Consider the following 13,705-nt stretch of genomic DNA (forward strand, 5'->3'; position numbering starts at 1 on the left):
AACCCAGCTTTCCAGACTTGCTTGCAGCTAAGATTCTAAGATTCCACCAATCAGATGATGAGCCAGAATTTAGAAATTAGATAAGTAGGAAGAGAAGTGATGCTTGAAGTAACTATTTAATGGGGCAGGTGCTGCATTGTTCTGAAATCAATAGTTCTGGCAACAGATTGTAGCTAAAGTCATAAAATCTTGAAGCCAGCAGCAGGGGCAGCAGCTTCCCAATTCTTCAGTTTCTGGATTGTTACAGAGGGTAGTGGCTTCTTTGGAGCAGCTTTGGAGCTGTATTATTGTATTATTACTTTTTTTTGGCGGGGGGCCGCACCATGCAGCATGTTAGTTAACCAACCAGGGATTGAACCCGTGCCCCCTGTATTAGGAGAGCAGAGTCTTAACCACTGGACCACCAAGGAAGTCCCTGGGACTCATTCCTAAGGCCCATTCTGTGGACTGCTTCTCCAGGCCTTCCACCAATTTGGTAAGCTCTTAAGACCCTCTTTTATTTATTTATTTTTAAATTTTTTATTTATTTATTTTTGACAGCACTGGGTCTTCGTTGCTGCGTGCGGGCTTTCTCTAGTTGCGGCAAGTGGGGGCTACTCTTTGTTGAGGTGCACGGGCTTTTCACTGCAGTGGCTTCTCTTGTTGTGGAACATGGGCTCTAGGTGTGCGGGCTTCAGTGTTGCAGCACGTGGGCTCAGCAGTTACGGTTTGTGGGCTCTACAGCACGGGCTCAGTAGTTGTGGCGCACAGGCTGAGTTGCTCTGCAGTGTGGGATCTTCCCGGACCAGGGCTTGAACCTGTGTCTCCTGCATTGGCAGGCAGATTCTTAACCACTGGACCACCAGGGAAGTCCCAAGACCCTCTTTTAAATCCCTTTCTGGTTAAAGTAGAATGTTTCCTGTTATCTCCAACAAAATCTTGGCTAATACCAGCACAAAAAGTTAATTCACAAAAGAAGAAATTTAAATGGCTAATATGCAAATGAAAAGATGTTCAATTCACTCTTAACTAGGCAAATGTGAATAATTAAAACCACAGTAAGGGAATTCCCTGGTAATCCAGTGGTTAGGACTCTATGCTTTCACTGCGGAGGGCCCAGGTTCAATCCCTGGTCAGGAAAGTAAGATTCCACAAGCTGTGTGGTGCAGCAAAACAAAACAAAACCACAATGAGATACCATTCCATGCCCGAGAGATCAGCAAAATATGAAAATAAAATAAAATGTTGGTAGGACTGCAGATGAATGGGAAATCTCATATACTGGTATGATAATGTGAATTGTTGCAACCATCCTAAAGAGCAACTTGGCAATATTTAGTAAAGTTGAAAATTCACACACTGTCAGGCCAAGGAGTTCTACTCCTAGGTATACCTCGCCTTCAAGAAACTTTCCACATACACACAAGAAATGTAGACATGAATGCTCATTGCAACACTGCTGAAAAAACAAAAACTTAGAAAAAAACTAAAAGCCCCAATGAAAGTAGATAAATAACTTGTGGTATAGCCATATAATGGAATTCTGAACAACACTGAAAGTAAATAAACTATAGATTCATGTATCAATATGGATATCCTCACAAACACTGTAAACAGGAAAAAATATATATAAACAAGTCCCAGAAGGATACACAGAGTATGACACTATTTTTAAAAGTTTAAAATGTGAAAAGAAAAAAAATAATAAAATGTAAAAGTTTTTAAAAGTTTAAAATATGTGAAACAATGCTAGATATTGTTTAGGGACACATACACATGTAGCATAGGTATTAAATTTTTCATGGAAGTGGTTAGCAATAAATCCCAGTGATTAAAGAAATTTTCACATATTGAGCTATAGCGAAGTCATTCTGGCTTATACATGATTTAACTTGATTTTCCGCTAACTAAAACAGCCTGTTTGTGGTCTGACATACATTGTCATATCTGCTTTAATTATTAAAGAAAAGGGCACAATGATCACAAGTAAAGAATGTCCATGTTAAAAATAAAGATTAAACGCCTCGTTTCCTAGAACACCAATGCTGGTACTGCTTCGATGATAAGACTCCTTTCCCAGGAGCCACGGTCATACTGACTCACCGTGTACATGCTGATCTGTTTTTTGAAACCTTGAAGGAATATATTCCTGACTTGTTTGATGTTCATTGGTCTGACATAATAATGTAAAACTGTGCTGAAAACCATGCTTCTCTGGAGCAGCTCTTTAGAGTTATCTGAGAGGCTGTCTTCCAGGCTATAGTCCTCAGTTTAGCCCAAATAAAACTCTTTTTTATTCCTATTATATTTTGTTTATTATTTCCATCCACACAGGATAAAAGTAACCTCTGGAAAGGGAGCTAGAGGAATAGAATTGGGGAGAGTATCAAAGGGGACTTAATGGTATCTGAGGGGCTTTTTAAGTTAACCTTTTAATTCTGAGATAATTAGAGATTCACATGCAGTTGTAAGAAATAATACAGAGGTTCTGTGTATCCTTTACCCAACTTCCCCAGTGACAACACTAGGCAAAACTATAGTACAATCTCACAGTCAGGATGTTGACACCAATACAGTTAAGATGCAGAACAGTTCCATCTTAAGGATCCTTCAAGTTGCCTTTTTACCCACTTGGCTCCAGCCCCATCCCATCTTTAACCCCCAGCAAATAAGAATCTGTTCTCTATTTCTATACTCTTGTCAGTTCAAGAATGTATGTAGGTAGTTCCCTGTGGTCTAGTGGTTAGGACTCGGCACTTTCACTCCCGTGGCCAGGGTTTAATCCCTGGTCAGAGAACTGAGATCCCACAAGCCGCATGATGCAGCCAAATAAATAAATAAATAAATAAAATAAAAGCATATAAAAAAAAAAGAATGTATGTAAACCACACAGTATGTATATTTGAATCATATAATACATAACCTTTTGGGACTGACTTTATTCAATCAGCATAATTCCTTGGAGATTCATGTAAGCTGTTGTGTGTTATCAATAGGTCCTTCCTTTTCATTGCTGAGTATCTGAGATGTTTTATTTGGTTTTTAAAAAACTGAAGCAGATATGTCAAAAATGTTAAAATTAAACAAAGCTAGGTAGTAAGAACATGGGCATTTGTTGTTTTGTTCTTTGTTCTTTTCTGGACGGTTAAAATATTTCCTATTATTTAAACTGACATGCATCCCATTCAGCCTTGTACTCAGGTTACTTAGGGCTATGCCTCATCTTCCTGGCTAGACACTAAGCTCTTGGAGACAAGATGAGCACCCATTCATGTGTCTTCCTCTCTGTCTCACAATGCTGATACATACACGAATATGTATTTGCATATATAAATGGTCTTTTTCATGTATTAGTAGCAGAAGTTTCTGTCCTGGGTCATAAGCATTGACCCCATGGATCAGTGCTTATATACATGTGCTTGGCGAGAGCAAGGTTGTTCAGAAGGCAGAAGGCCCAGAAAGATCCTGGAACATATCTGATGCACAGCTCTAGTCCAGCTCCTGAATGCTGCCTTTGGCCTGCTGACCTGTCCCTGGCCTGAATCACTGACATTCATCACTCAGTGCATTGCTTTTCTAGAAAGATCCCAATAGGATTTCAGGAGAGCTACTCAGGTTCCACTACTCAGAACTGTTGCTAAATAAACAAAAACCATAAATAATACTTCACAGAGAACTGCTAAATATTTAAAATAGCACTTAGGTTAACTGCAATCCAGACCTCCAAGCAGGCCTGGCAGAACTTCTCCGTAGCAGCATTTTGTTATTCTCTTAGTTTATAGCCCATGTAATGGAAACACATTTTTATTTCTTTAAAAATATAGTATTTGGCAATGAAAAGGAATGAGCTACTAATGTGTGCTATAACATAAACGGATCTTGAAAACATTACACTAAATGAAAGAAGTTAGCCACAAAGGACCACATACTTGATTCTATTTATAGGAAATGTCCAGAATAGGCAAATCTATAGAAACAGAAAGTGGATTAGTAGTTTCCAGGGCTGAAGGGATAATGATTTGGAGTGTGGTAGCTGGGTTTCTTTTGGGGATGGTGAAACGTTCTAAACTTATTAGTGGTGATGGGTGCACAACTCAGTGAATATACTAAAAACCATTGATTTGTACACTTTAAATGTGTGAATTAGGGACTTCCCTGGCGGTCCAGTGATTAAGACTCTGCGCTTCCACTGCAGGGGGCGCAGGTTCGATCCCTGGTCAGGAACTAAGATCCCGCATGCTATGCGGCATGGCCAAAAAAAAAAGGGTGAATTATATGATGTGAATTATATCTCAATAAAGCTGTTACCCCCCAAAATATAATATAATACGAAATGTTGGCAAGGATGCGGAGAAACTGGATCTCTCATACATTGCTGATGGGAATGTAAAATGGTACATTTACTTTAGAAAACAGTTTGTCAGTTTCTTTAAAAACTAAACATACACTTACCAGCAATCACACCCCAGGGCATCTATTCCAGAGGAAGAAAACTTATGCCTATACAAAAACCTGTCTATGAATGTTCATCAAAGCTTTATTTGTAATGGCTAAAAACTGAAAACAACCAAAATGTTGTTTTATTAAGTGAATTTAATAGGTGGATGGCTAAAAAAAAAAAAAAAGTTGTATATCTAAGGTCACAGAATACTCAGAAATAAAAAGGGATGAACTACTGATACCCTCAAGAACCATCCAGTTGTGCTGCCTGAAAAAAGAACAACCTGAAAAGCTTACTGTGTGAACATTTATAAAACATCTAAAATTATAGAGACAGAGAACAGATTAGTGGCCACTTGGTTAGGGATGAGGGTGGTGGGCACCTGGGTGTGGCAATAAAGGAACAGCACAGGAAGAACTTCACGGTGATAGATCTGCATCTTAATTGAAATGGTGGTTACAGAAATCTACACACCTGATAAAACAACATCTAACAATCAAACACATGATTATATCAATGCCAATTTCCTGGTTTTGATATTGTGCTATTGAGATAAGACGTAACCACTGGAGGAACCTGGTGAAGATACACATAACCTCTCTGTACTATCCTTGGAACTTCATGCTTTCCTATACTTATTTCAAAGTAAAAAGTTAAAAACAAACGAAATATTAGATAGCTTAAGTTATCCATTATCTTTGCAACACTCTCAGGACAAATGCAGCTTAAAAGCCTGGGAGAGCAGGCTGGGTGCCTTTGTTCCATTTCCTGGTCTAGTCTGATAAGGAGGTTTGTCTTGGAGAATATATTTGGGAAAATATGTCTTTCAATATAGTCCAGTCCATGCTCAGTCCTGAGATCTCTTTGATGCCCTGTGATAAGCAATTAAGAACTAAAATCAGTCTAGCACATAGTGGGTACTAAAAAAAAAAAAGTTTGTTGAATGTTATGCAGTGACTGCTTCTGACTCTAGGATAGGATAGGATAAAACAGTTAATTCTCTTCTTCTCTCTCCTCCTCTGTCCACACTCACACAGAATAATTTGGGCATTCACACATTTATTCAACAAATATTTGGAGTAGCTATTCCATGCCAAGCATTTTTCTGGACTGTGAGGATACAAAGTTAAAGGCGGGAAAAAAAGGGCTCTACAATAAAGATAGGGCATTTATTTTTTTGTTTTTGTTTCTTGTTGTTTTGTTTTATTTAATTTTGGAAATGGCTCTGGGGTACTTTCTTTTTTTTTTGTAATTTTATTTTTTTTATACAGCAGGTTCTTATTAGTTATCTATTTTATATATATTAGTGTATATATGTCAATCCCCATCTCCCAATTCATCCCACCGCTTTCCCCCCTTGCTGCCCATATGTTTGTTCTCTACATTTGTGTCTTTATTTCTGCCTTACAAACCGGTTCATCTATACCATTTTTCTAGATTCCATGTATATGCGTTAATATATGATATTTGTTTTTCTCTTTCTGACTTACTTCACTCTGTATGACAGTCTCTAGGTCCATCCATGTCCACGTCTCTACAAATGACCCAATTTCGTTCCTTTTTATGGCTGACTAATATTCCATTGTATATATGCACCACATTTTCTTTATCCATTCATCTGTCGATGGGCATTTAGGTTGCTTCCATGACCTGGCTATTGTAAATAGTGCTGCAATGAGGGCTTCCCTGGTGGTACAGTGGTTAAGAATCCACCTGCCAATGCAGGGGACACTGGTTTGAGCCCTGGTCCAGGAAGATCCCACATGCTGCAGAGCAACTAAGCCCGTGTACCACAACTACTGAGCCTGTGCTCTAGAGCCTGCGAGCCACAACTACTGAGCCTGTGCACCTAGAGCCTATGCTCCACAACAAGAGAAGTCACCGCAATGAGAAGCCTATGCACCGCAACTAAGAGTAGCCCCCACTCACCGCAACTAGAGAAAGCCCGCGCGCAGCAACAAAGACCCAATGCAGTCAAAAATAAAATAAATAAATTTTTGAAAACATAGTGCTGCAATGAACATCGGGGTCCATGTGTCTTTTTGAATTATGGTTTTCTCTGAGTATAAGCCCAGTAAGGATAGGGCATTTAAAATATCTGGTTATTTGCTCCAAGTTTTGTTCCACTAAAAGCAGAGGGACTAAGTAAATGTTATGGACATCCTGATGATTTCACCCCTTTTAAGACAGAAGTAACAAGGAAAATGATACTGTGAACCTAATTCTGACCAATCAGAAGTGAATGGAGGGCTTCCCTGGTGGTGCAGTGGTTGAGAATCCGCCTGCCAATGCAGGGGACATGGGTTCGATCCCTGGTCCAGGAAGATCCCACATGCCGTGGAGCAAATGAGCCCGTGCACCACAACTGCTAAGCCTGTGCTCTAGAGCCCATAGGCCACAACTACTGAGCCTGCATGCTGCAACTACTGAAGCCTGCGTGCCTAGAGCCCGTGCTCCACACCAAAAGAAGCCACTGCAATGAGAAGCCCATGCACCGCAACAAAGAGTAGCCTCCACTCACCGCAACTATAGAAAGCCCGTGCGCAGCATCGAAGACCCAATGCAGCCAAAAATAAATAAATAAAATAAATAAATTTATATTAAAAAAAGAGGTGGTTACTCTTTAAAAAAAAAAAAAAAAGAAGTGAATGGAGACAGGGACTTCCCTGGTGGCTCAGTGGTTAAGACTCTGTGCTCCCAATGCAGGGGGCCCAGGTTCCATCCCTGGTCAGGGAACTAGATCCCACAGGCATGCTGCAACTAAGAGTTTGCATGCCACAACTAAAGAGCCTGAGTGCTGAAACTAAGGAGCACTTGAGCCATAACTAAGGAGCCCGCCTGCCGCAACTAAGACCCAACACAACGAAAGAAAGAAAGAAAGAAAGAAAGAAAGAAAGAAAGAAAGAAAGAAGTGAATGGAAGTAAGCAGATCCCAGAGGAAAGTGAAACCATCATCTTAAAAGTTCTTTCAGAAGGCAAAATGTCATGGCAAGAAAAGATGAACATCCATCAGGCTCCCACCCCAGGTTACAGAGTGAGGTCAATTTAAACATTTAAGGGAAAAAAAAGGAAGTAAAAACTCTAGGGATTAGGGTTCATGGGAAGACTGTTGAAGGTGAAGTTAAACATCATGCTAACAAAAGACCCTGTTGAAGAATAAAGGGAGGAAATACCTATGGAAATGAGAATGGCCACATAGGGATCCTGGCTAACGAGCCTTGTTTATAAAGATACATACAAAAGTCAGAGTAGTGGGTCCTGTAAAAAGAGCTTCCAGAACTCTAAAACACAGAAGCGTCTGGGATTAACAAAATTGTAAGAATAACCTCCACAGCTCTGCCCCTACTATGACTGCCAACTAAATTTTAACATTCATGTTCAGAAAAAGTAAAAAATAGGCACTCTATTTGATGGCTTTGCTTTCCTCTTCTTAGCCCTAAAGAGTGACTGCAGGGGTCACTATGAAGGTTAGAAGCCTAGACCCTGGAGCCAGAAAACCTGATTTCAAATTCTGATCCTGAGATCAATCAGCTGGCTTTCCTGGGATAATTATATAACCTTCCTTATAGGGTTGTTATAAGATTTCATATGATAATCCATGTAAAGTGTATAGCAGAGTGTCTGCTACATGGTGAGCTTTCAATAATGGTAGCTGTTGTTTTTGTTACTATTACTGTTAAACTGGAAAGAGTAGCATGACCGTGGATCAGAGGGATGAAGTTGTCTAAGGACACTTGGCTGATCATATTCAAGCAGATGGTGAGAACAGCTAATCACGATGATAATAATAAGTAATACGAACTACACAGCAGAGGCTAACTGACAATGCAGCTAATAACAAATAAATGGAGCTGAGAGATGGAGAGACCATGAGACTAAGCCCTGATGGCATTACTTAATCCAGCCATGATGGAGACTGCTTCCCTTCGGATTTTTTTTTATGTGAGCTAACACATTTTCATTCCCCACCCCACTTTGGCCTAAACCACTCTGAGTTGGGTTTCTGCCACTTGATTAAAACAGATGGTCTATCAGCCCTTGGAAAGACCATCTGTCTATGAAACAGACATCACTGAGAGCCAGCATAGGTTAACAGAAAAAAGACAAACAGGTCATGCCAGACTATCCTCATTCCCTTAATGAAAGTTGACTAGATCAGTAGATCAAAGGAATACCACAGGCTACTGCAACTGGACTAGTAAGGTACTGCTGGTCTCTCGTGACATCCTTACAAATAAGGAATAAGATGAGGTAATGGAATAAGATGTGGCGATGGGGAAGCAATAGGACAATACTATGGACTAAAAACTGATAAAATACCAAATTCAAAGAGTATTGGTCAGTGTCAACCTCTGGGATCTGCCCTGTTTCCTTAAGGATAGCCATTAGTTCTTTCGGTGCTTCCCATCTCTAAGACCACCTGAGCCTAAACCTCTACCATTTTCCTCCTGAATCAGTACAACAGCCTCCTGACTGGATGCATACACAGCACGAGAGTGGAGTGGTCATTCAAAAACATAAAATTGACTGCTTTATTCCTCTGTCGAAACCCAGACAAGTCTTCCCTGAAAGTCATCCCCCTTCCAAAGAACCACTCCTTTCCCCCAATAATTATGTTTCCTATTCAATTTGTTTTACTGGTTCATTCAATAGAGCAAAAGCTCCACAAGGGCAAAGACCATGTTTCTTATATTCATCAACGCATCACCTAGTGTCTACTCTAGATCTAGCACATAGTAGGTGCTCAATTAATTGAATTAATGAGTGAATGACACAGATGAACACTGGCAGAATAGTGATCAAATTGCCAATGACACTGTTACAAGTGGAGTTAGACACACAACTCTTGGAAGCCACAACAAAGTTTGAGGTCAGCTAAGAGACAGAAACTCTCCTTGAATTTTATCTAACTGTAATTATATAGTATGTACACTTTTTTGTCTAGCTTCTTCCTTTCAACAAAATTATTTTGACATTCATCCATGTTGTAGCATGTATCAATAGTTCATTACTTTTTATTGCTGTGTAGTATTATATTATATAAATATACCACAGTTTATCTATGCACTGGATAAAAAATTGGTTGCTTTCTGTTTCTCAATTACAATAAAGCTGGACCTAGGAATGCAATGTTTATTTTTCACTTTTTTTTTTTTAGGAATGCAATGTTTATATCACAGATAGGTATATACTTTTAAAAGAAAATGTCGTACTTTTAAAAAGTGGTTGTACCATTTTACTTTCCCACCAACAGTGTATGAGTTCTGCAACCTGGTCAACACTTGATGTAGCCAGTCTTTGTATGAAGTTTTATCTGCTTGTGGTTTTAATGTGCATTTCCCCAATGATTAATGATCCTGAACATCTTCTCAAGTGCTTATTTGCCACCAATATATTTTCTTTGAACATCATGGGTTTTTTGTTTGTTTGCTTAAATTACAAAAGAGGACTTCCCTCGTGGTCCAGTGGTTAAGACTCTGCCCTTCCACTGCAAGGGGCGTGGGTTCAATCCCCGGTTGGGGAAATAAGATTCTACATGTCATGTGGCACAGCCAAAAAAAAAAAAAAATTACAAAAGAGGCTCTCATTTATTACATAACTAGACAAACAATACAGAAATGTATAAATAATTAATAGTCTCCCACCCCCCAACACAGACATAGGCAACCAGAGGTGCACAAGAACCACCAGGAGCACTTATCAGGCATGTAAATTCTTGCCCCCACTCTTGAAGATTCTGATTCAGTAGGTCACAGATGGGGCATTTTGACAAGCCCCTAGGTAATTCTGACACAAGCGATCTGTAGATTTCTTAAGAAAGTCTGCTCTTACTATTGTCCTCCTAAGGAATAGTTGAAGGAATGAAGACAGTGAGTCTGGAGAGGCAAACGCACAGAAGGGGTACACGGACTGCCTTCAAATAAGTAAGAGCCTTTGTCTCAGAGAATGACTGTGTGTGCTCTATGTTGTCCCATGGAACACCAAGAGTTTGGAACCTAAAGATCAAATCAAAAAAAAAAAACTTTCTAGGGGCTTCCCTGGTGGCCCAGTGGTTGGGAGTCCGCCTGCCGATGCAGGGGACATGGGTTCGTGCCCCGGTCCAGGAGGGTCCCACGTGCCGCGGAGCGGCTGGGCCCGTGAGCCATGGCCGCTGGGCCTGTGCGTCCAGAGCCTGTGCTCCGCAACGGGAGAGGTCATAGCAGTGAGAGGCACGCGTACCGCAAACAAACAAACAAACAAACAAAAACTTTCTAAGAGAGTTACTGTGAAACAAAATCAGGCAACAGAGCCAGCAAGGGAAGGAATGGGCCAAAATCACCAAGCTTGCAGAAAAAGGACTTCTCTGGGTTGAGAAATGAGTGCTTGAGGTTAAGCAGACAGAGGGCAAAAGACGTTCCAGACATACACATACACATTCTCTCTTTCTTTCTCTGAGGAAAAACTGCCCCTTATAAATACACAGAGAGGAATGTAACCACCAGACAGGTAGTGTGTGTGTCTTAACCCAAATTAAATAACAGTTATTTGCCCTAAGCCATATTTCCCTGTCTCTATTGGCAAGGCCTAAAATGGTAGAGAAAGGAGACAACACAGTATTTGGTAAAGGCAGTTCCTTTTATAGATAAGTAGGCCTTCCCAGGCCCTCTCCTCATAATTTTGGATCCATCGATTTTAAAGAGCTTAAGCCTGTCAATAAGCAACAGGCTTTGGACAATCAAACTCAACAAATGCCATTTTGCTTCAGTTACAGCATCCAAAACAACCTCCCTCCCCAATCAGTTAAACAAAAAGCCGTTTATCTGTTCTAGAACAGAATCAACCAAGGCACTGTTTACCACAGCAAGCTGCTGATCCAAGAGGGATATGAGCCAACTGCCAAGTAACTCCTGTACCCTGGCAGAAACTCAGCTGAGCCTCCATCTGTGGGCAAGATTAGGGAGGCGCCCAGGTTCCCATGTATGTCCTCCTCTTTCCTCTCATTTAAAAACAACTATACAGATGCTGGCTCCATTCAAAAGGGGCATTTGAGGCCCAATAAACTGTCCTTGTTAGAATGTCTGGTTGTTTCTACTTTCAGCATTTGAGCTAGGGTCAAATATCGAGTGTTGGGCATTATTCTAAATAGGTGCACTCTTATTTAGGTTACTATCACCAAGGTATGTGCAGCCGCTTATAAGTCATAATAGGGCTGACTTTATATTTGCATGTTTTAAATTTTTTAATTTTTTTTTCTTTTATTTCGGATACAGCCCAACTTCCCGCAGGTCGTCACTCTTTCTTTTTTTTTTTTTTGCGGTACGTGGGCCTCTCGCTGTTGTGGCCTCTCCCGTTGCGGAGCACAGGCTCCGGACGCAGGCTCAGCAGCCATGGCTCACGGGCCTAGCTGCTCCGCGGCATGTGGGATCTTCCCGGACCGGGGCACGAACCCGTGTCCCCTGCATCGGCAGGCGGACTCTCAACCACTGCGCCACCAGGGAAGCCCCCGTCACTCTTTCTTAACTGGCACGGCTTTGACTCACTGGGTTGTGTGCGCCAGCCCTTTTATTGAGCACCTACTACGAGCAAGGCACTGGGCTCAACGTTCATCTGTAGTCTGACAACAACATGAAAGACGAAGCAATCTTACCTCAAGTTTACAAAGAAAACTGGGCCTTGGAGGGGTTAAACAATTTGTCCAAAATCAGGCAGCTAAGGGCGTCGGAAGCTGTCTGAACTCAGAGCAGGAACTTACTCCTTCACCTGCCTCCCTTTACAGGAGCAAATAAACTATTCTGAAACAGGGCAGCCTGAGTGCCAGACTTCAGTCATTCCTTACAGCAGGAATGCTTCATACTGCTGTCAAATCCGAAACTGTGTGCAAGATTATGTGTGAACCCTGGGGAGGGGACCCAGATTTTTAAGGAGTCAGTGATCCCAAGAAGGTTAAGAGCCAGCACCTGGGCAGGCTGTCAGCTTCCCCATTCTCTGCGTTCCTGGCGCTTGCTGTCCAGGGAGCCATGCGGCAGGGGTCGGCGGAAGTTGTGGCTTCTAGTCCCAGTCTTGGCACTACTTCTCTGAGGGCTGTTGGCCCAGGCAGCTCACCTATGGACCACAGATTTCCTTTCTCTTTTCCCCTGGCCTTGACTCCCTATTTATAATTATACTTTCCTTGTTAAGGATTTTTTTAAACCATTGTTTTATTCCATTGTTTTAACGTATATGGAGTCATTAAAAAGTCGCCCCCAATGCTACACTGAAGCAGAGGGATAAACAATGCCAGGCCAGCTTACCTCTCTGGGCCTCAGTTTTCCACCTGTAAACTGACCCGCTTGGGTCAGCTGGATCAGGTTGCTTGCATTCCCATTAGGCTCAAGACACAAAGCTAGCTACCGAGCAACCCGGACCGGCGTCGTCGCTCCCGCACTCCCCCAACCTCCCTTTCCGGATCTGATCAGCAGCTGTTATCCTGCGACCCTCCCTGGCCCTATCCTGCCAGCCCAATCACTCGGGCGGACTCACCGCTCGCGCAAGGTGCCAGCTGCCGGAAGGAGCTCGACCGCCCCGGCGATTGCGCTGCCATGGAAGGAGAGGCGCCGGGCTCCCGGCCCCACGCCGCGCTGGGGCGTGCGCGCGCTGTTCCTAGGGAGGGCGCGGGCGGGCGCGGCTCTGCCCACGCTGCGTATGTGCGTGCGCCGAGAGGGGGCGGCCCCGGCTCTCGCCTTTGTTAATTGTCCAACTGGAGGCAGGTTGTTTTCCACTGGGCGCTCCCTGCAGTGGGTACCAGCCGGGGTGGCCCGGAGACTGCAGCAACTGCCGTGCGCTGGCCGGCAGCCAGCGCGAAGCCTTGCAAGTGGGTGTCAGTGCTGCGCCCGGTGACCTACCCACCCGCGACTTCTCATTTAGGCACCTACCCCTCCCTCGGGCTACTCAGCACCAAATCAGGGACCGGCAGTTAGGCCATCCGGTGGGAATGTTGACCCCAGGATCCCTGACTGTGGTCCTTCCCGAATCACCAAACTTTAGGGCTGTACCTTGATTTTAATTCTGAGTGCCAGCTGCCCAGGATTTCTGGGTTCCTATCCTAGCTCTCTTGGGAGCCTTCTGCGCAATCTTAGATAAATCTGCCAGTCTCCCTGCGCCCCAGTTGCCTTTTCTATGACTCACAGTAGTGAGTGGGACTCTGTTCTAGGCACCAAGTATTCAGCAGTCAACATAACAGACAAGGTCCCTGCCCCCTTGGGGCGTGTCTGACAATGAACACACACTTGAAAGTGATCATTACGAAAAGTATGGAAAGTTTCATAT

The 13,705-nt window shown here is 42.6% G+C and overlaps 1 protein-coding gene across 3 annotated transcripts in view; it reads right to left on the reverse strand.

The window, feature by feature from the left end:
- Positions 1-13,189, reverse strand: part of ARHGEF37 (Rho guanine nucleotide exchange factor 37) — a 65,107-nt gene extending 51,918 nt beyond the window's left edge. For 2 of the 3 annotated variants that reach the window (XM_082620587.1, XM_082620586.1), the window contains exon 1: positions 12,920-13,189. In XM_082620587.1, the coding sequence (XP_082476713.1) occupies positions 12,920-12,980 (61 nt within the window). In that variant the 5' untranslated portion in view covers positions 12,981-13,189. The remainder of the gene's footprint in view (positions 1-12,919) is intronic. The other variant, XM_082620585.1, reaches the window with a different exon arrangement.
- Positions 13,190-13,705: the final 516 nt, after the last annotated feature.

Source organism: Mesoplodon mirus (genome assembly GCF_964341445.2).
Source record: "Mesoplodon mirus genome assembly, chromosome: 5".
In the NCBI taxonomy this organism is placed as follows: Eukaryota; Metazoa; Chordata; class Mammalia; order Artiodactyla; family Ziphiidae; genus Mesoplodon; species Mesoplodon mirus.